Source organism: Zea mays, chromosome 4 (assembly GCF_902167145.1).
Source record: "Zea mays cultivar B73 chromosome 4, Zm-B73-REFERENCE-NAM-5.0, whole genome shotgun sequence".
Taxonomy (NCBI): Eukaryota; Viridiplantae; Streptophyta; class Magnoliopsida; order Poales; family Poaceae; genus Zea; species Zea mays.
In genome coordinates this window covers 7121920-7143382 of record NC_050099.1, presented here as the reverse complement: position 1 = coordinate 7143382, position 21463 = coordinate 7121920, and the positions used below count along the sequence as shown (strand labels likewise).

General features: G+C 42.3%; 1 protein-coding gene and 2 long non-coding RNA genes across 7 annotated transcripts; 2 read left to right on the top strand and 1 right to left on the bottom strand.

Annotated features, from left to right (window-relative positions):
* Window positions 1-3621: 3621 nt before the first annotated feature.
* Window positions 3622-10503, bottom strand: LOC100280511 (BRASSINOSTEROID INSENSITIVE 1-associated receptor kinase 1). 5 transcript variants are annotated; one of them, XM_008678945.4, is made up of 12 exons: window positions 10395-10503; window positions 9215-9398; window positions 7642-7771; window positions 7267-7338; window positions 6993-7136; window positions 6846-6917; window positions 6630-6695; window positions 6461-6528; window positions 6220-6357; window positions 5703-6050; window positions 4487-4887; window positions 3622-4217 (listed from the first exon to the last, which is right to left on the bottom strand). In XM_008678945.4, exons 2-12 carry the CDS (start codon window positions 9306-9308, stop codon window positions 3894-3896), a joined length of 1857 nt encoding a protein of 618 aa, XP_008677167.1. In that variant the 5' UTR covers window positions 9309-9398; window positions 10395-10503; the 3' UTR covers window positions 3622-3893. The 5 variants fall into 5 exon arrangements, with proteins under 5 accessions (XP_008677167.1, XP_008677168.1, XP_035822774.1 ...); NM_001153431.2 differs by having other exon boundaries at window positions 3722-4217; window positions 9215-9401; XM_008678946.3 differs by lacking the exon at window positions 7642-7771 and having other exon boundaries at window positions 9215-9401.
* LOC118476862 (uncharacterized) lies at window positions 9398-10660 on the top strand. The gene is made up of 2 exons (XR_004857668.1): window positions 9398-9887; window positions 9980-10660. It is a non-coding gene; the product is annotated as an uncharacterized lncRNA (long non-coding RNA).
* Window positions 10661-14226: 3566 nt separating this feature from the next.
* Window positions 14227-15308, top strand: LOC100304096 (uncharacterized). The gene is made up of 2 exons (XR_565070.2): window positions 14227-14662; window positions 14803-15308. It is a non-coding gene; the product is annotated as an uncharacterized lncRNA (long non-coding RNA).
* The last annotated feature ends 6155 nt before the right edge of the window (window positions 15309-21463 follow it).

Here is a 21463-nt window from a genome sequence, read left to right as displayed (position 1 = left end):
CTGATATACACACATACACCACCATCATTGCTATGTATTGTCAGCAGAGGCAAATGGAACAAAGTCAGCAGCTCTTTGACAAATGTCTTTCCATAGGATTAGTGCCAACCAAGCAAACTTATACCTCGATGATTGCAGGATACTGTAGACTTGGCAAATTGACCTCGGCTCTCAAGGTCTTTGAGAGGATGGTTCAACATGGATGCCTACCTGACTCTATAACTTATGGGGCACTAATAAGTAGCTTATGCAAGGAATCAAGACTAGAGGAAGCAAGGGCATTATTTGAGACCATGCTTGATAAACATTTGGTGCCATGTGATGTAACTCGTGTCACTTTAGCTTACGAATATTGCAGGAGGGACAAGATAACCATTGCTGTATCATTCTTGGATAGACTGGACAAACGGCAACAGGCTCATACAGCAGATGCACTAGTTAGAAAGCTCAGTACTGTTGGCAATTTGGATGCTGCTAGTCTTTTCCTTAAAAATGTTCTGGACAAGCATTATGCTGTTGACCATGCAACTTATACAAGCTTTATCAATTCATGCTATGAAAGCAATAGATATGCTCTAGCTTCTGAAATATCTGAAAAGATCTCAAAGCGGATTTCTGGCTTTAAGAAAAAGGATACTGCAGTTATTGCTTGATTTGCAAGAGCAATCAAAATTTCTCCCATTCTTGCAGCTTAGGAACCTGACAGTTGTGTTCGATGTTCCTTTTTAGCACAACGTCTATGCCTATCAATTGGCTGTAAATGGTATGCCTATCAATTTCTCTCTCTCTGAATCCGCATTCAGGACATACAACTGCAGTCAGATTTAGATGACCAAATGTCCAAATCACATGGAAATGGACCAGTGATGGGTAATACACCACTAAATCAGCCTACCTTACTGGAGGTTCAAAACCGACATCATTTGGTGAGCACACGCGGTGAACAAGTGTAAACTCTTTGCCTGGATCCCCAGTCAAAATAAAATACTAACAACATACAATTACAACCTCACCATCAGAGGGTGGCTTCACCAGGACGATTGTATCTTATGCAATGGCCTGCTTGAAAATGGGCACTTGTCTTCGCTGCCCCTTTGCACAGGAGGTTTGGAGCAAGGTGGCGCCCTGGGAAAACTTTGGAAGTCTGCAGACTGCCCTTCAGACTAGCATGAGTCCTTAGTCGACTGGTGGGAATTGATCTCGCCCATGATCCTGAAAGGGAAAAGATGGGCATTCAATGGAATAGCCATTTATATCATGTTGAACTTGTGGAAGGAACATGATCTTAGATTTTTTGACAACAAATACTCCATAGCTATTCAGGTGTCCGGGCGAGCTAAGGAGGACCTAGAGCAGTATAGAAGGGCCTTTGCCAATGCACACACTTAGCTCTCTATTGGGTTTGGGCAACTTATGTTTTGTGGCTTTTGTGCTGCTGCTCTGACCTTGCGACAGTTTCTGGCCTTACTGCCACCTTGTATATATAACCTTTTTCCACTTAAATGATTGACAAAGCTCCTGCCTTACTTTAAAAAAACTATAATATGAAGTGTTTTTAGTATTACTTTGTCAATTTTTTTGCTCAACATGACCGGATATTGAGTAGTGGATAAGAGCTGATTGAGGATTTGTATGGGGTCTGTTTTTGCATAAACCATGTGAATAGAAAGAAAATAAGTTGTTCATATGGGCACACAAATTGATATATCCTCAGGGCCATAGTAGTATTTCATTTGAGGCTTATTTTCATTTGTTTGATGCAACTCTTGTGAATCCTTTTGTTTCTACAAGGAAACAACTCTTTCTTAAATGCTATGAAGATATCAATGTTATATGATTTGCATCCTATATGATGGAGTTAAGGTTAGTTTACCCATGGCATCTTGTTCTGAAAAATGTTTTTGATATTACACTAACGCCCCGTTTGGATCACTGGAATTGAATTTCATTCTAATAATAGTAATTTAGGCATATATCAATTAAGATAATTCGTTTTTATACAAAATATATTTGTATACTATTATTAGCAAGACGTCGGAGATATTTATGTGCTACATTTTTACTATAGAGGAGTGAGACGAAGTGTGTCATGTAAGTTACAAAGTAGAAACGAATTCTCCTAATGCATAAAATCATTTCCCATCATCCACCCCATGAATTTGAGATAGGCTTATATCTGAACTTTGGAAAGTGGTGGAATGTTAAATTCCAAACTAAATAAGTTACTTTATTGAGTGAATTCCAATTCCTCTGAAATGAAGGGATCCAAACGCCCCGTAATTGAAATTGTGTTATGAATAGCACTGATAATCAATATGAGAGCAATAGCACTGATAATCAATATGAGAGCACTAGGCCTGAATATATACACTGATATAGGATCGAGACTGTGTGCAATAAGGACTCTATATATGAGGCCAAATACAACAAGGACACATGCATAGGCATTTAACAGCCCCTCAAACTCATGGTGGGTCAAACACACTGAGTTTGGAGAGATAAAAACTATGTTGAGCTCTAGTCAGCGCCTTCATAGAGAAATCATCCAAATAAAGCTCTTAAGGCACATAGCTGATCGTCCACACCAACATTGACTAGACATGTTGCTCGGACACCCGGTGGTCCATCTCTGGCTACACCATGTTCGTTGGGGATAACCTCGTCTTCTGGTTCCCCAAGCGTCAGCTCGTGGTCTCCTGCTCCAGCGCTGAGGGCTGAGGCTGAGTACCGCGTTGTTGCCAATGGTGTGGCTAAAGTGAGCTGACGCTGCCAGGTCCTTCGGGAGCTCCACAATCCCTTCACGATAAGTACTCTTGTCTACTGTGACAATGTCAACGCCGCCTACCTCTCTGTCAACTCGGTTCAGCACAAGCACACGAAGCATGTTGAGATCTATCTTTACTTCATCCGTGAGCGCGTTGTTGTTGGGGATGTTTGTGTTCATCACGTTCTGACGAGTGCGCAGTTTGCAGACATCTTCACTAAGGATCTTCCATCCTCGGTGTTCTCGAAGTTTCGATCCACTCTCAACATTTGTCGTGGCTAGAGTTTTCATTGTGGGGGTGTTAGATTGTATGTGTGTGTTTGTGTGTTATGGGCCTAGAGCCTAGTCCATTAAGGTTAGAGTATATGTAATACTGCAGTCCACTATCAATGCATTAGCATTTCATTCTCTCATAGAACCTCGTTTGTGGTGCCAGTCTTTAATAGTTTTAAATATTCTTCATCCCCAATTAGATAAATCTCTGTGATTGCCGGTATTGAACCGATGCTGTCTACACAAAAACAGTGATTATTGATTGTGGGATTTCTCCACGTTTGTTAATTCTTAATTGAATGTCTTATGTTTTAGCTCCTTTTATGGGTCCTTATTGAATATGTTTGATTCTAAGCTCCACATGTTTATTTTCTGAAACCTCCATATGATCATCATTTGTTTCTTGTATTTTATATGTATAGTGTCAATCTGGACAAGGTTCTATTCCACTGGGCCTGCCATACTTACTACTGATGGATCTATTCCATTGTTATAAGAACTGCAACACAGCATGCCGTGAGTAAAGTTCTCATTATATTACTGCCGAAATTTTTGGCTTTTAAGCTAAAGTTTGAATTCAAGGCTTCAAGTTCTACACACACACAACAGAGAATTTCAGAGTTATCCAGTAATACAGAATGCAATTAAAATGTAGAACAGTCTATTCTTGATATACACATGGTCTGAGCTAGGTGTGGTCCTATCGTTGTATTAACAGCATATGGACGGAGTTACTTGTGCAAGATATTACACCAGGAGTCCAGGACCTTATAGACTATTCCTAATAGTCAATATTTCTCTTATAGCCTTTCTATTTAAGGAACAAGTGAAAATCATGTCACTTTCTTATGACAGCTCATCTGCCAGCTGACAACTCAATGGCTTCCTGGATGTTTTGAGACTCTTCACTGAAGTTGAATAGTTTGCCCTGTTGCCTCATCTCATGCTGTTGTCGTCGTTGGAGCTCAGCCAGCTGCCACTCCTCCCACCGCTCTGCTGGGACAATCTCTCCTTCCAGCATCTGCACCACCTCAGACATTGTAGGGCGTTGTTCAGGATCCATGTGAGTGCAGAGAAGTGCTATCTGGGTAACCTTCTCCAGCTCTTCAAGGTTGTAGACGCCACCTAGATTGCGATCCACTAGGTCGAGTAGTCGCCCTTCTTCCATCCATAGCTTGACCTTCACATTCGCAGTCATTTGAATCAACTCATGAATTGTGGTATTGTTCCCTTAGAAGGGACAACTATGTGAACCAATATTTGACCAGAAAATGTAAGATAATTGCATGGTTATACCTAGTTGCTACTGATAGTTGATTTTAGATTACTATGGTTTGCAAAAAATATGTTTAGACCTCACATTCTTAGTTTTTCTTGACCTCTCAGTAACACTATGCACCTGATATATAGCGATTTACTCATACCAATAGGATCATGTAATTTTCTTACCTGATCAGTGAGCAGGATCTCGCCTGCTTCTTCTATACGGTCAGGATGGAATGCAATTGCACGCTCTCCTGTCACAATCTCTAACAGCATGACACCATAACCAAAGATATCTGTCTTCACTGATGGCCTTCCTGTCTTTATGTACTCAGGAGCTACGTGGCCCATAGTTCCACGAACCCCTGTTGTTACTGTATTCCTCCCTATGTCTACCATCTTCGCCAGCCCAAAATCTCCTACCACTGCTTCAAAGTTCCCATCAAGCAGGACATTTGCAGCCTTGACATCACGGTGGATGATCTTGGGATTGCAGTGCTCATGAAGGTACTCCAAACCACAGGCAGCGCCAAGAGCAATTCGCATTCTTGTAGACCAATCTAATGCTGGTTCGTTTAGTTTTATATCTGCAATGCAATCATTATTAACGTATTTGAGAAGATGAAAGATACTGGGAAAATTATTAGGAATCAATACGACACGAAGTAGATCAAACACAGAGAAGACACATATTTAACGTGGAAAACCCCTCCAGGCGAAGGGGGAAAAACCACGGGTGCCGGCCAGCAACAATATCACTATTTTTCGGGTGGTTATAGATCGCATGAGATTTACAATGAGGTGCCGATCTCCTGCGGATTACAAGTGAATTTATAGAGGTGAAACCCTAATGTGAGTAGGGAACGGGCCGGAGCGTAGCGATGCCAACTTGGCCGTTTTCTTCAGAATTTGGATCACAAACTCAACAAAATTTACTATGTTAGCTAAGTTGTTTGAAACTTTTATATAATGCTGAAGCTGAGCTGAACAAAAGCTAGAGGAAGTTCAACAATCCATCCTTTTTTTTAATGTTGCATAGTTTCAGCATCAATCATTTAGAAGGGCGGGCCTGGTACAGCGGTAGAGCCTACCGTCTGTATCCGGAAGGTCCCGGGTTCGAGCCCCAGCCTCTGCATATTATGCGGGTAAGGCTTGACGCTTAAAGATACCCTTCCCCAGACCCCGCACAGTGCGGGAAGCCTACGGCACTGGGTACGCCCTTTCAGCATCAATCATTTACCGCATTCACTAGTCTTTGACAATATGTAACTCATTAACACAACTAAATGCTTCAATGGATGATTCTGAGTGAAGGACAACCAAAAGACAAAGCCATGGCCCATGGCCTTAGTATGAATTAATGATATATAATAAGGAAGTGATGATCATAGCTTAGTTGTACCTCTTAAACGGGAAGCAACACTAAGATTCTCCATGAAAGGGTAGACCAAAAGCCTCTCTGTTGGTGTTGTACAGAATCCTATCAACCTTAATATGTTCTTGTGTACAGCAATGCTTATCAATTCAACTTCTCTGAGGAAAGCCATTTCCCCATCACGACTGTCCACGTTCAGTAGTCGTTTCACTGCAATCTTTATACTGTTTGGACCTGGAAGAACTCCTTTATACACCTTACCAAAACCACCCTTGCCAAGAACATTCTGTTCACTGAAATTGCTGGTTGCAATCTGAAGCTCCCGCCATGAGAACCGCTTTATTTGCCCAAACTCAAGCATATGATCATTCTGACCTGGAATTGTTAGAACATGTTTAATTTCTATCAGATAAAAGAAGTTAGATATTTTCTTTGAGAATGCTTAATTTATTGAGCCATTTCAATCCATAGAAATATGTTTTCCTCATTGAAAATTATCACTATGGTAATTATTAAACAAACACAGTTATGCTGCTGGACAGACCTGACACGTCAATGAAGATTTCAGGCCGGTAACGCATTCTTTGCCACCATAGCAAAACTAGAACTACAGTTACAGAAAATGTGACTGCTCCAGCAATGCTTCCAATAACCACGTTTAGCTTGAAATTTTTGGATCCACCTGAATGTATTAGCAAACATTCATTCTGAGATAAATACCCTCAGTTTCACTCCAAATTTACTTTCCAATTTGTCACTATGGTTTGCCAGTTTTTGGTAATTACCTGTCAATGTGCTGCCTCGTTCACATGCAGATAAATTTTGGCCACAATTCAAGTGGTTGCCTGCATAGCTGGGAAGACAAAATCATTTACTAAGGATACTGTAAAGTAGCACACATGAAATGATGAATTTTGTTTCTGTAATATGCTTTGCTACAGATAAATGACATACTTGTATTGGGCCACCTGAAGTAGATGTTGTGGGATTGCACCTCTTATATTATTATATGCCAGATTACTGCAAAAAAATTGAGTTATGCTACATGATTGTTGAACGACTATTCACTCCCTTGAATGAACTAAATATAATGGCACTAGCAAGTATGACATCGGTAAAATTTGACAGGTTTTAATTTTACATCTTGTCGCCATGGGGTAAAAAACTTACATATCACTCAATGACAGAAGATTTGAGAAAGAGCTTGGGATATTTCCGGTCAAATAATTATGGCTTAGATCCCTGTACAAGTTATCAGTCATCACCCACTCAGATTTATTTTATCAGTCATGATAATATGAGTAATGGCTGACTTACAGATTTTGGAGTTTAGAAAGTTGTCCAAGGGAGTCCGGTATTGACCCATTTAAATTATTTCTTCCAAGGTTTAGAATTGTCAAACCTGATAGGTTTCCAAACTCCGGAGGAATCCCTCCAGTAATGTTGTTGTTATCCAGTATCCTGAAACCATAGTTATGTAGCAAGCAGCAAATTTATTCATCTAGTATGGGGACATAATGTTTTGTACTATTGGACATATTTTCAGGGGCACCAAATGTTGGGCACTCAAAAGAATACATGGGGAACTTACAGCTGCTGTAAAGTTGTTAGCTTTGCAATGCTGGGTGATAAGGATCCTGTTAACCCTGACGAGCTCAAAATTCTGCAAACTCATAATGAGAAACTAAGCAAATAGTTTTGTGAACACAAGTAGTCAAGTACACAGCATCACAAGCTTATAATAGTAGGCAAACTAGGAAAAAATAGAGCATGAAACTATTCAATTCAAACGAAATCTCTTCTCCTTTACAAATGGTGGGGTTTAATCACTTTGGACATAGTCAACTGTTAGAATTGAAGATTTCCTTCTGTTCAATGACCATAATGGCATAATGTGAATTTTCTACCTTTTTGGCAGTAATTCAGTTCAAAGTGTAGAAAGTTGAGATGAATGGGCTGAACTTACATTGTTGTGACTTTGTTATCTTGGCAATTAACATTGGCCCAGTAGCAGGGGCTCATTTGATTATCCTTCCAATCACTAAGGACACCACGTTTGTCACCAAGTTGCGTCCTCATTTCAACCAATGCTTCGACTGCAGACAAAACAGTCTTATTTGTGGGGTCCCAAGGTAGGCTCAAGTTCTCAAAAAGTGGTGAAATACTTCCTACTGAATCTAGTCAGTGCTTTCACATGCAATCTGGAATCTCTGTAGCAGTTAATATATTCCCAATACAATGCTCAGATTTGGACACAGCTAACATACATGCACTCTTGTGACCAATTGGAATTTCTCCTGTAAACATCTGGGAATCTGGCTATCTTTGAAAAAAGTTAACAAAGGCTTCAATTGCAACCATATATTGACGCTTGGCTGGGCGGCTGTCAGGTTGGAAGGCCTGACCTACTAACTAAGGAAGGCCACATGATTTTAGTGCAACATGTGTTAACCCTGATGCTGGTGTATTTGGTAATGGCCATCGACCTCCCTTCATGGACCATTAAGGCAAATGGCAAAATAAGGAGAGGTTTCCTCTGGCAAGGAAAGACAGATGCAAAAGGTGGCCATTGTCTTGTGGCATGGACTAAATTGTGCCTCCCTAAAGAATTAGGTGGCCTGCGGATCTCCAATCTTCAAAATCTTAGTTCGGCTCTTAGGAGAGGTGACTTTGGTTGAAGAAAACAGATCCTAATTTTCGCTGGTCTCGTTTTCATATACCTGTACATAAATGTGCACAAGCTTTCTTCTCCATAGCAGTGGTTTCAGAGGTGGGCAATGGGGCAGCAACCCTGTTTTGGTCGGATAGATGGATTCAGGGTCAGAGAATTGCTGACCTTGCACCACAAGTCTTTGCAACAGTTCCCAAGATGAGAATTAGCAAAAGGACAGTACATGAAGCTCTTACTGATCACTCTTGGGTGATGGATATCTAGGGAGCTCTAACTTTTGGAGTTATTAATGAGTTTCTTAGTCTCTGGGATTTGCTCTCCGAGTTGGTGTTACAGCCTGGGATTGATGATGTCCATGTTTGGAGGGTTGTCTTGTGATGGCTAGTACTCCGCAAAATCGGCTTATGAAATCTATTTCAGGGAAGGGTGATCTTCAGATCATGGGAAAGGATTTGGAAATCTTTGGCCTCCTGGTAAATGTCGGTTCTTTGTGTGGCTGGTAATTCGGTATAGGTGTTGGACAGCTGATCAATTAGCAAAAAGAAATCTCCCACATCCTACAAGCTGTCCAGACTGTGGTCAAGCGGAGGAAACCATTAACCACCTATTGTTGGAGTGTGTCTTCGCTCGAGGGTTTTGGTTTAATCTGTTGCGAAGGGCTGGGCTGCAGGCTCTCACTCCTCATTCGGATGATAAATCCTTTGAAGTAGAGATAATCTAGTCCATAATACCAAATAATTTGTATGGCTCTGATGAAAGCTTGTCAGTCATAATCAAAGTTTCAGTTTATAAATACACATATATAAATTGCTTATCTAATTAATAAAGGGCACCTTATTTGGTGGAAACGTTAAAGCCATGGCCATACCTTGGAAGTCGACAGCAAGAGCAAGCGATGCCCGCTGGCATCGCAACAGAAGGAACACAAAAGCTAACAGCTTCATGCTTACTGAATCCATCATCACGTTTCTGTTTCAGGAACTGGTGCGTTGCTGGATCCGTTTTACTTAAAACAGAAAGAAAAGCCCTTGCGAAGTGGAATGGACGCTAGACTGCTGCACCAAGGAAACAGAGCGTGTAAGAGGACAGCAAACATAGAAGAATGGTTCAAAACACACAAAGGAGACTTCATTCGGCATGGTTCCAAAAAAAAAAAAAGGTTTGTATGTGTGAAATGAGTCTTTTGTGTGGTGCTCAATAGTATCCAGAAGTTTCCTCCCATGCATTTCTCACAAATTAAAAGGAAACTTCATTCGGCACCTAAATAGGCTGTGAGTACAGGATCCGGATCGAGTGAGGTTATCCTTATCTAAATGGGACCTAATGACCCTACAGACCTTGTGGATTACTACAGCCAGCCCCTATATTTCCATAGTACATGACAAAAGCCTCCCCTCCTTTTTTTTATTATTTAGTAATCACCGAAGTGGAAATGTGCAGCGAAGTGGAGTCGCTGCCAGTTGTGCCAGAGAGCATCAAAGTCCAGTAAGCATGTTTCTGTCTACTCCTTTTTTTAGCGCCTACGTAGCAACTTCCGAAAGGTCAGTTCCTACTCTGTTTCAAGAACTAGGGATCATGCTATGCGGTGCAGGTGGAACTTTCTCACTCATTTACTGTCCGTTTTGCTATGCAGGTGGAAAGAAACTTGGGGTCGCTAGAGGCAGCGTTCTCCTGTTCGGAGTAGTGTTTGGGCTGAAACAAAGCTTGTTGTTTGCAGCTATGCTTCCATTGGTTTCGCCACAAAAGGCAAGCAAGCAAGAAGCACAGGCGGCAATAAGGCCAGAAGCACAGGGGTGGGGGGAACCGCTCTAATGGCGAGCAAGCAATCAAGAGTCAAGCAAACAGATACTGGGAAGACGAAGACGACGGTGACGAGAAGAAGTCAACGAGGCAATAATTGTACGTGAGCAAAGCAACTGAGCTTGCGGTTGCGGCAAGGAAGAACTGGCAATCCAGCACCAGCAGCAGCAGTGAAGCGAACAGATGCTCAGAGAAGAGAAGAAGCCGAGCAAGCACACAGCAGGGAAGACCGGCAAGCTAGAACTTACCAAGAGAAGGAGAAGCATCAGGCCCACCCCAGCTTCCTCGAACTCTGTCGGGACAGGGAAAGAAAGAGGAGAGTGGAGAGAAGTATCAGCACTGAGAGACTGAGAGGGTGTGAAGACAATGGAATGGTCAAAATTTATCGGAGCGCTCACTGGATCGCGCGCGAACGGCTTGGATTGGCTGCCGTGCAGTACAGATTCTCCATCCACTTGATTGATATATCTGAACCGTCCGCTTGTAATCCTAGGGCTGTCGATGCTGAGGCTCACGTACCCATATCAGCACGGAGATCTATCTTTAGCATACTAAATTAGCCCACTAGTAGGTCTTCTAATATCATAACATGGCCCTACACCCTCCTTTCCATATTAGGGGTACATACAATATATGTCTTGAGCTATATCTTCGAGTGTATCTAAGAGAGTAAATGTAAAAAAACGTAAAAAAAAACTCAAGACACGTATCTTAACAAAGACACTGTGTCTTGGCTCTATGTTCGAGACAAGAGACTAGCTGATCAGTCAATTTAATGTATTGAATGCTCTGATTGGTGCAATGAATATAGCAAGACATATGTTTTAGACACGCTCACTGTATTATATTGTGTTTTAGTTGTGCCTTATACTTGGAGTACCGTGCAGCAGTGTTAGGGTTATACATGCTCTTACACCATCTGTTCTCACTTTTTCGAGGAGTCAATCATTTTTAACTTTGACTAAATATACATAAGAAAATACTAATATTTATAGTACATAATTAGTATCGATAGATAGGTATTTTGATCTGTTTTTGCAGTAAAATTACTAGAAGGAAAGAAAGGAGGTGAGGATGATCACACTGTTCTGGGACAGAGTTTGAATGGTACAAGATCAAATGCTTTTGAACGGAGAAAGTGCCATCTTTTGAGCGCAAGACTTGTTAGCAAAAAAAACAGAGCAAGTTGAGTACACTATTCAGAAAACAGGGGGGGTGGCTGAGTAAATTGTTTAAGACGACTATGCTTCCTAGAGATGGCAATGGGTACCCGCGACCCGATACCCGATGGGTATTTACTCCATTAGGGTATGTATGTGGGCTAAATATTCTACCCGTGGGTCTGTTATTGGGCAAAAATCTTCACCCAATGGGTAAACGGGTATTAGAACGTTCTGCCTTCACCCATACCCGTTAACCCGTGGGTATAAAATACCCAATATAAACTTATCTGAAGCATGAACTTGGACTTCAGTCATCCAACTTTTTTACTATTTAACAACAATTTAATGACCATGTAATGTGCTATGTAGTACTATCACAGTGTTACTACTTTATCCAATTATCTTTGGTGTGTTGAATGGATGGTTAAATGATGCTAGAAAATTTTGTAATGGTATTTATATGGATATACTTGCTATTTGTATAGTATAATATTTTGATAGTTGTTTAATTTTTGTGGGTACGGGTGACCCGATGGGTAACCCATACCCACATGGGTATGGGTATGGGGGTAAATCCATACCCGCCAGCGTATATGGGTAACCCGGTGAGGTTATTTTTGTGTCGTGGGTATGGGTATGGGGTAGTAATACCCGGTGGGTATTTACCCATTGCCATCTCTAATGCTTCCCCTCCCCATTGACTAGCTAATGGGCATGCCGACGTGGATTCAACCATGGCAGAAGAAGTTTTTTGTTTAACACGGCTTAGAATCAGTGGAGCAAGTGAACTAAGCTGCCTGCGTGCTAGATATATATATATATATATATATATATATATATATATATATATATATATATATATATATATATATATATATATATATATATATATATATATATATATATATATATTTCTTGAAGAAAAACTAGCGAGTAGCTAGCGACACTGTCAGTCTACCTGCTGCTGATGTTAGCTAGCTCATCATTATTCTTCACTGAAAACAACAACGATACGGATACGTGTGGATATGACAGATTACAGGTCGTCGTCAGTCTTCTTCTGCTCCTGGCACTAAAGGGTGTTGGGTGTACAGTTTTTAGCAACCGCAAATTGCCCAAGTAAACAAGTAGCGACCTATGGTTGCGACGTTCCGTGCTGCATAATATAATACACACACATAGTATAGACAAAGAGTGCTTTTGACCCTCTCTGAAACCCGGCCTGTCCATCAGAGAGCTTTCACTGAAACTTCAACATATGTCAAGCATACTGTACTGCTGCTTTTTTTTCCCCTCAGTTTTCTTTCTGGACGATTAATTAGACTGACAGTGAGATATTAGTATGAAGAATGATACTGCTATAAGTATTACCGAGTATCAAAGGCTACTCCTCGCTGTATCAGTTGAAAATGTTCTATCGATTACTGCCAAAGTTAATCCATTCCGTGCCACTTCTGTTCCTAACATTTTTCTCCCCCTATCTCAGCGTAAAAGAGCATCTTCAACTGTTCTTGGGGAAAAAAAATATAACCAGTAAATCATTAAGTTTTTCAAGAATGAATACGCTAAAAAAAGTAGAGAGAGCATGTTTATCGGCTTTCTCCAATCATTTTTACCGTCAGAAATAGGGGACTGCTATATCTGCTGCAAATCATCACCTCAAGCGCCAGTACTTTTAGTATTTGTTGCTTAATTTCTCTCTTCAGAGGCGCGGTGTTTTCAGAAATCAAGATTGCTTGCTAGTGGGTTTTGAAAACTCTTACTGCATGCGGATGCTCTAATAAACCGATCGAGAAAAATGTTGTTCTCCCACCACACTCTCGAGAGAAAATAAAAAAAGAAGAATCTTCTTTAGTTTGCCATCGTCCCCCATTTTGTTCCATTTCACACAGCTACAACGACCGTAATTTTTACAGCTTTTACAGGAGTATTATTGTGCTCGAAAAACAAACAAAAAGGTCGATAGTACAGAGAGCGCGCACGCGCAACAACGACCGTAATTTTTTATTAGTTCTAAGCACCAAATCTATCCTCAAATTAAACAGGCCTTTTGAAATACACGCATGTTTCGCAAAATTGCTAGGTTGCATAGGATAGGCGCGGCCGATGGTCCAGCGCTTCATAGCCTCATGTACGATCAAAGTGAAAAAAAAAGGGAATCGAAGAGACACGCATGCATGTGCCTAAAGTATAATTTGATTTAGTTTGGTATAGCAAAGAAAAAGGCTATATATACTATACGTGCAGCAAGTGTGGAATAAGAATATGATTCACAACACGAATAAGAAACGTTTCGGCATTATATTAATTAAACTAGAAAGAGAGAACTGTTCCCCCAAAAAAAGGGATCAAACAGGTGTCCGATCCCTACACAGCTCAAAGATTCAATCTTAGCCTCTAATTAGAGATCATTACAGTACATAATTAAAAGTTGAAACAAACTGCCAACCAAAAAGTATGGAGTGCATTGATCTCTCTTACACCGCAGAGAGACAGTGATGTATCACCGTCGCAGCATATATAAACAATGACCAACGAAATCCAAAGCTCGCCTACAGATGAAATCTAGTGTATTGCAGTGTGTGGCGGCCGGTGTTGGGGGCCGGCGGACGCATATATTCTCTTCATCAAGCTTACGCTAGCCGTGCCTCACGTTGCTCCAAATTAACTAAGCCGTACGTCCTCGATGATCATCCCCTCGCATGTATGGAAGCAATCATCCATGGCTGGCCTACTACTGCTCACTTGAGTATATATATATATATATATATATATATATATATATATATATATATATATATATTCCAATTCCATGTCCATTGGTTTCTTCTTCCGAACAAACTTCGTCCATGGCAAAAACAAACACAAAGTGAGAGCTTGTTCCTGATGCTCTTTGGCAGAGAGACGAGCTAGCAGATCGAAAGGGCCGGGGACCGGCATGCAGATCGAGATTGAGCAGGCAAGCAGCCCATCGCACACGTTCAGCGTGCCGCTCATCAGTCTTGCATGCACGACAGTGACAGTCTTATTTGGGACGGCTGTGAGGATCATATAATAGTTGCCGAAGCAACACACGAACGAATCCTCTTTTATTATTTGAGCACACTTGAAATTAATTATATATAGATGTTCTTCCCCCATGCATACAGCACTCCGATCCAGGGGGTGCGCAAGCAAGTACATATTTATCCGATAGAACAATTTAATTTCCTTCGTTCACACATTAATTCACTAGATCGAGCGAAATAATGGAATTGTTGGTGCACGAAGCAGTCTCCATCGAGCTGCCCTCCAGCACACGGTGAATTCAAGTGCCTAGGGATCGATGTCCTTTTCCTCATGGTGCAATAATGGTAAACCCACTGCCTTTTTCTTTTCAAACTATTAGTGCTGATCATCTATTAGTTAAGATTCTGCTTTTTTTCTTTAAACATTCTTTTTTTAGTGTGTGCTAAGATGTTATGCAACATGTCTCTTGGTTTATGGTGCTCAGCTTGGTTTATGCTGCTAGCAAAGAGGTGGTAGTCAAACGACAAATGTGACACTCATGTGTTTTCATGTCGATGGACTGAAGCGGTGAAGGACGAACGACGGTCTTAAACTGAGTGGTGGCCGGAGGATCAACCGTAGGTGTGGCTGACACATGTGGTCATCGACAAGTGCAAGATGACATGGAGGACTAGATCGTGTTGATCGGGTCAATACGGCGGTTGATCAAGTCAAAAGCGAGGTGTTGTATAGGACATGGCGACCGAGAGGTCAAGGACCAGAGGTCACCCATATCGAGATCATGGGGGCTAGCATATGAAGTACGCTAACCATGGATGTTTTGATGATTTGGGCCCCAAAACCACAGGTGAACGATTTCCGGGTTTGGGTCTCAAAACTAGGATAGAGTTTCAGCAGGAACTAGATGCGGCATGTGGCATCATCATAAAAGCTTTCATTAATGTGAAGCAAAGTCGTGAAAAACTATGAATGGTAAGATATTTGTGAGATATCTAGTTACCTAGGAGCAAGTTGGAAATATGCAAAAGACCATGTTGATAAGACATTTGTGAGATATGTGAATGGTAAGATGTTTGAACTATGAATATTTGTGGTTGTTTATGTTGATGTTATGAGTCATGAATAAAATGTTACTTGAATTATTTTGTGGGCTGTGAATGGATGGATTTTATATGATTTATGTGGAAAATAAATAAAAACCATCTATTTTTGGCTATTGAAACCATTAACTTCCGCTAATTAAATGGACGCCCAATGGAAGCTAACCAAGATAACTTCTGCGGGATGCATTACTGCCGATGGATGTTAGCTGATTTTCGTCGCCCTGCGTCTACCCGGTAAAAAGTTAGCAAGGCCAGAGCTAATTTTCTTTGGTTGCTAGCTTATATCCGATGGAAGCTAATAACTTTCATCGTCTAACGGCCGTTAGTCGAGAACTAGCAGAAGTTAGTCCAAGCCGACGGAACTAGCTAATTTTCATCAGTAAACTCTAATTTTCGCCGACCTCTCTGACCGACAGAAATTATAGATTACTCTCGTGATGTCACTTTACAATGGACATATACATGCTGCAATAAAAACCAAACAAACATTAATTACTATCATACTAAAAATATATGCACCACAGACTTTTAACCTTTTTGTTGTCGCAAACTATGTTCATAACTTCAGTGAAATCATCTTTTTAGATTACATTTACTCATTGATGGGCTAAAAAACAAAATAGCTATTAGAATACCCTAGTTTGTCATTCCCTAGTTTAACGGAGATGTGTTTTGCTCTCATTTGTGTGCTTGTAATCTTCAACTCTGTATCTAAAGGAAGAGTGTCCTGATCGATCCACATAGTAGTTTGAATCGTGTAATCAGTTTTATTTGTGCTGCAGTTTTGATTCGAGTTTGTCTCCGTCCTTTAGATTTTGGAAGAATCCTTTATTTCTTGAGTTGGGAACTGTTTTGGGGATTGCCTTGAGATAAATATCACTCTTTAGACCACTGCAATCATTTGGTTTGAGAAGGTTGTGGTTGTGATCCAATGTAAACTCGTTTTGAAAACTTCAACTAAACCCCAATCTAATTTGTGTTTTCTGATCTGCAATTGATTGACAAATCCGATTGAATTCAAAATTTGTGGAGACCTTCAAAACTTCTTTGTAAAGGTGTGTGTAAAATTTTAGTTCAATCAGAGTCCATTTAGATCAGTTTCACATTCGAGCTGCTGAAAACAACACTAGATAGCGACACGGTTTGGGCCGATTCGGACTTTTCGATATCCGATTTGGGATCCGCTGGTTTTATTGGTCTCGTGTGAGTCTTATGAACATTTTGAAATCATGATATCACTGATTTTCTGATGTGCTTTTGGTTTGGGCGCTTTCTTCATCTCAAATAAAGTTAATAAAGTTAAGTGCTCAATTTCTGTTCTTATTAACAACAAAATTTGATTGACTTCAATTTATCCCATCTGGTCGCCTCTCTGGTCTTTCAGATGTTAGCTGATTTTCGTTGGCCCGCGTCTACCCGATAAAAGTTAACAAGGCCAGAGGTAATTTACATTGGTTGCTAGCTTATAGCTGATGGAAGCTAATAATTTTCATCGCCTAATGTGTGTTGGTCGAAAACCAGTAGAAGTTAGTCCAAGGCGATAGAATTAGCTAATTTTCATCGGTAAACTCTAATTTTCGTCGACCTCTAGCCGACCGAAATTATACATATTATATTATTGTTGTGATGTCACTTCACAATGGACCTATGCAGACTACAATAAAAACCAAACAAACATTAATTACCATCATACTAAATATAGGCACCGCAAACTTTTAACCCTTTTGTTGTCACAAAATATGCTCATGACTTCAGTGAAATCATCTTTCTAGATTACGTTTACTCATTGATGGGCTAAAGGAACAAAATAGCTGTTAAAAAATGACGACTTGCCTCACATTTTCGATCAACATGCCCATATGGAAGAGAAAGGTACATGAAAAAATCACAACAAGGCTCCGGCTAGGCTGCCCTCGTTGTCCGGCGTAGTGCCCCCAGCTCTTGGCCATGGGGGCCCCTCGGTTGGCTCTGGTCCATCTGCCCTGGATTTCTCCGATGGCCTTCGCTTTCAAGATTGGATTCTTTGCTAGTTCAACTGCCTGATCAATCTTCTCTCGGGTAAATTCGATCGTCATAAGTTCTTTTTAGTCATCTTTTTCGGCAGGTGTTCCTTGCGCCTGTGCGCAGAGTCAGTGGGCTTTCTTCTTCAATCCTTCATTGGTCGATCAGCGGAGCTATTCAGAGTTCTTCCTTTGTCGGACCGGGTTTTTCATTTCTCGCTTTCCTGCAAGGATGTTAGTTTCGTAGTCTATAGACGTCACTCTTATATTTGTTCATCGTTCAAAGCGTACCTTCATCTTTGGAATTTTGGTGGCCCTAATTGGATCAAAGAATGGCAGCTCTACTCTGATGAAGAATCAAGTTCTTGGAAATTGGTTTCCCATTGCCGTAATCTGCAGGCCTTGTTTGCTGATGTTGTTCAAAAGCCAGCTTTGTCTAGAGCAAATTTGGTTCCTCTGGGCTGTCCGGTCAGGACCAGGCCTTCTTCCTCAGGTTTGCGGTAGAGATCTTTGGTTCAATCGAATTTCTTACCCTGTTCATCACTCCGTCGACCGGTTGGCTTTTCGTTCAAATTCTTCTGCGAAGTTTGCTAGGCGTTCATAATTTCAAAATTATTCAAACTCCAGTAACGGCCGCTTTGTGAGGCTTAACATTCGGTCTTCATTAAGGGGTTCCCGTGTTCGGCCTTGGGCTTCGCAGAATTTAATTTGGTGGCCCAAGAAGATATTGAAGCAACACCAGGAGATTTCTGGGCATAAGTTTGTCTCCAGCATTAATGGCACTCCCGACCCTGTGATGATTGACTCGTTTTTCCTGGGGAAATTCTATTTCAGGCAATAATCGTCAATTATTCGGATTTTCTGGTCAGAATTGCAGGAGGGATTTTCTTTCCTTCCCTAGTAAGTTTGAGAATGTTTCCTAGGAGTACTCTCAGCGAATGTGGTTTAGGGCTGCTCGTCACGCGTCTGCTGGTGGGCCTTCTCCCCCGCCCTTTTTTAATAATTTTGGTGAGTTCGTGTAGGCGGTTCTTACGAGAAGTGGCCCCTCGCCTTCCACGGAACTTGCACTGTTTATATAACCCTCTTCCTCTTCACTACCGTGGAAGAACCTGTCGCCTTCAAGCCCTCATCTGCGCGGGGAGTGTTCTTCGCGCCCGCGACCCCCTCCTCACGAAGTCTCTGAAGAAATGGTGTTCCACAAAGTTGATCCCGCTCCATTCCTCCCTCACGGTTTTGTGGCGCAACAAGTTGATCACCGGGAAATCATGGTACGCACTATCACCCATCCTCAGCCCTCCACTCATGAAGATTGGGGCATCGTTCTTGTGCAGTCGCTACCAGAACACGAGGTTAATTTTCACATATTTGATGACATTATTCGTGAGTACCTTGTGGGGGTTCGACACGTTTAGGTCAGGAGCATTCAACGCTCCCATTTGGGCCAGGCCCTTGTGAGATTCAGATTTGCTTTCGACAGAGATAATCTTGTGGCTATGGGTCCGCAGCAAGCCCTAGGTTTTTCTTTCACTGTTATTAGGCACAATTAGGCTTGGAATCAGCGTGCGTTGTACTTTAACCATGAGTGTTGGCTTCTCCTACTCGGTTTCCCTTTATATTTCTGGACCCATGAGCATATCCAGAATGCAGTCGGGTCTTTTGGTAGGGTGCTCATGTGGGACCCTGACCCATCTAATGTGACTAGATTGCTTGTTAGGGCCAGAGTGACGTCTCTTCAAGAAGTTCCCCAATTTATTGTCTTTTCAGTTGCTAAAGGTTTTCAGGGAGTCTCCTGGACAGTTCAGTGTGACATTGTCCAGCAGTTTATGCTTGGTGCTGAACCACAAGATGAAGACCCTATGCCCCCTTATCCTCATGATGGTCATCAGCTTCCTGTGGAGTACTTTGGGATGGGGCAGCCTGTGGCCAACTTTCAATTTGATCTTAATATCCCCCCATGGGAGGGATTGAAGAGGAAGAAGTCAATGCTAATAATGCTGATGATGGCCGGGATGCCTGGCCAGTTCAACAAGTTCAACCTCCTGCGCCAGTGCCAAATGATAATATTGTGGAGGACCAATTCAGTTATCAGCTCTCAGGCCTTGAAGATATGCCCTCTGATGAATTTGTGGGTCTCTTCAATGACATCATTATCCCACAAGAGGTCCACTTCCCTCAGGTGGAAGCTCCAAAACCTGTGGATGCAGTTCTTGCTTTGCGAGCCTTTCCCCCAGCGGGTATGCTTTTGGAGGGAAACAACGACCAGGGAGAGGAGAACATGCAAGTGGAAGAAAACATCAATGTGGGCTTCATGCAACACTTGGAGCAGCCCAACCATGATCCTGCATATGAAGATTACTTGGCTAGAAAACGCCTTTCTTCTTGGGCTGACTTGTTCCCCACCAACTCAGAATTAGTTCCTGTTCCAAAGGTGTGGGCTGCTTTCTTCATGGGCCTACTATTGCGGCCGGATTCTTTTGAATGGGCCAAGAAATTTTTATTGTCCAGTGTTATCTCTGCCTTCGTTGAGCCCAGCATGGAAACTATCTCGATCAAGATTCCCTCCAAGTGCCTACCCCCTCCTAGTCAGGACTCCCATGTGGAACCTCAGTCCCCCTTGCTTGCTGAATCCATCAACAGGAAGAAATAGTCAATCTTGGTCGACACTGAGGTCAGAAGGAGTGCCAGACTTCGGGAGAAGGCTAGGGGTTTTAAAATATGCTCTAGGATTGGGAAAAAATGCTATTGTTGTGCTCGGATCTGAAAGGGAATTAGGCTTACACCTACTTCCTAAATAATTTTGGTGGTTGAATTGCCCAACACAAATATTGGACTGACTAGTTTGTTCTAGTGTATAAGTCATACAGGTGTCAAAGGTTCACAACATAGCCAATAAAATGACCAAGTGTTGGGTTCAACAAAAGGGCAAAGAGCCAACCGAAGGCCCTCTGGTCTGGGCGCACCGGACTGTCCGGTGTGCCACCGGACAGTGTCCGGTGCACCACCGGACAGTGTCCGGTGCACCAGGGGACTCCAGCTCGAACTCGCCACCTTCGGGAATTTCCAGGGGCTCTCGCGCTATAATTCACCGGACTGTCCGGTGTACACCGGACAGTGTCCGGTGCGCCATGGAGAAGCGGCCCCAGGAACTCTTCAGCTTCGGGAAAAGCCAACGGCTCGTCCGCTATAATTCACCGGACATGTCCGGTGTGCACCGGACTGTCCGGTGTGACTCCAGCACAACGGCTATCCCGCGCCAACGGCTACCTGCAGAGGCATTAAATGCGCCGCAGCGCGCGCAGACGTCAGGTGTGCCCATACTGGCGCACCGGACAATGAACAGGAGCTGTCCGGTGCGCCACCGGACATCAGGGGTGGCCCACAAGTCAGAACTCCAACGGTCAGATTCCAACGGCACTGATGACGTGGCAGGGGCACCGGACATGTCCGGTGTGCACCGGACTGTCCGGTGCGCCATCGAGCAGACTGGCTCCCCAACGGCCACATTTGGTGTTTGGGGCTATAAATACCCCAACCACCCCACATTCATTGCCATCCAAGTTTTCCCACTTCTCAACCACTTACAAGAGCTAGGCATTCAATTCTAGACACATTCAAAGAGATCAAATCCTCTCCAATTCCACACAAAACCCTAGTGACTAGAGAGAGTGATTTGCCGTGTTCTTTTGAGCTCTTGCGCTTGGATCGCATTCTTTCTTTCTCTTTTGCTCTTGTGATCAACACTCAGTTGTAACCGAGGCAAGAGGCACCGATTGTGTGGTGGCCCTTGCGGGGAAGTTTTGTTCCCGGTTGATTGAGAAGAAGGAAAGCTCACTCGGTCGGAGGGACCGTTTGAGAGAGGGAAGGGTTGAAAGAGACCCGGCCTTTGTGGCCTCCTCAACGGGGAGTAGGTTTGCAAGAACCGAACCTCGGTACAAATCCGCGTGTCACTCTCCTTATTTGCTTGCGATTTGTTTTACGCTCTCTCTTGTGGACTCATTTATTTTTGCTAACGCTAACCCCGGCTTGTAGTTGTGTTTATATT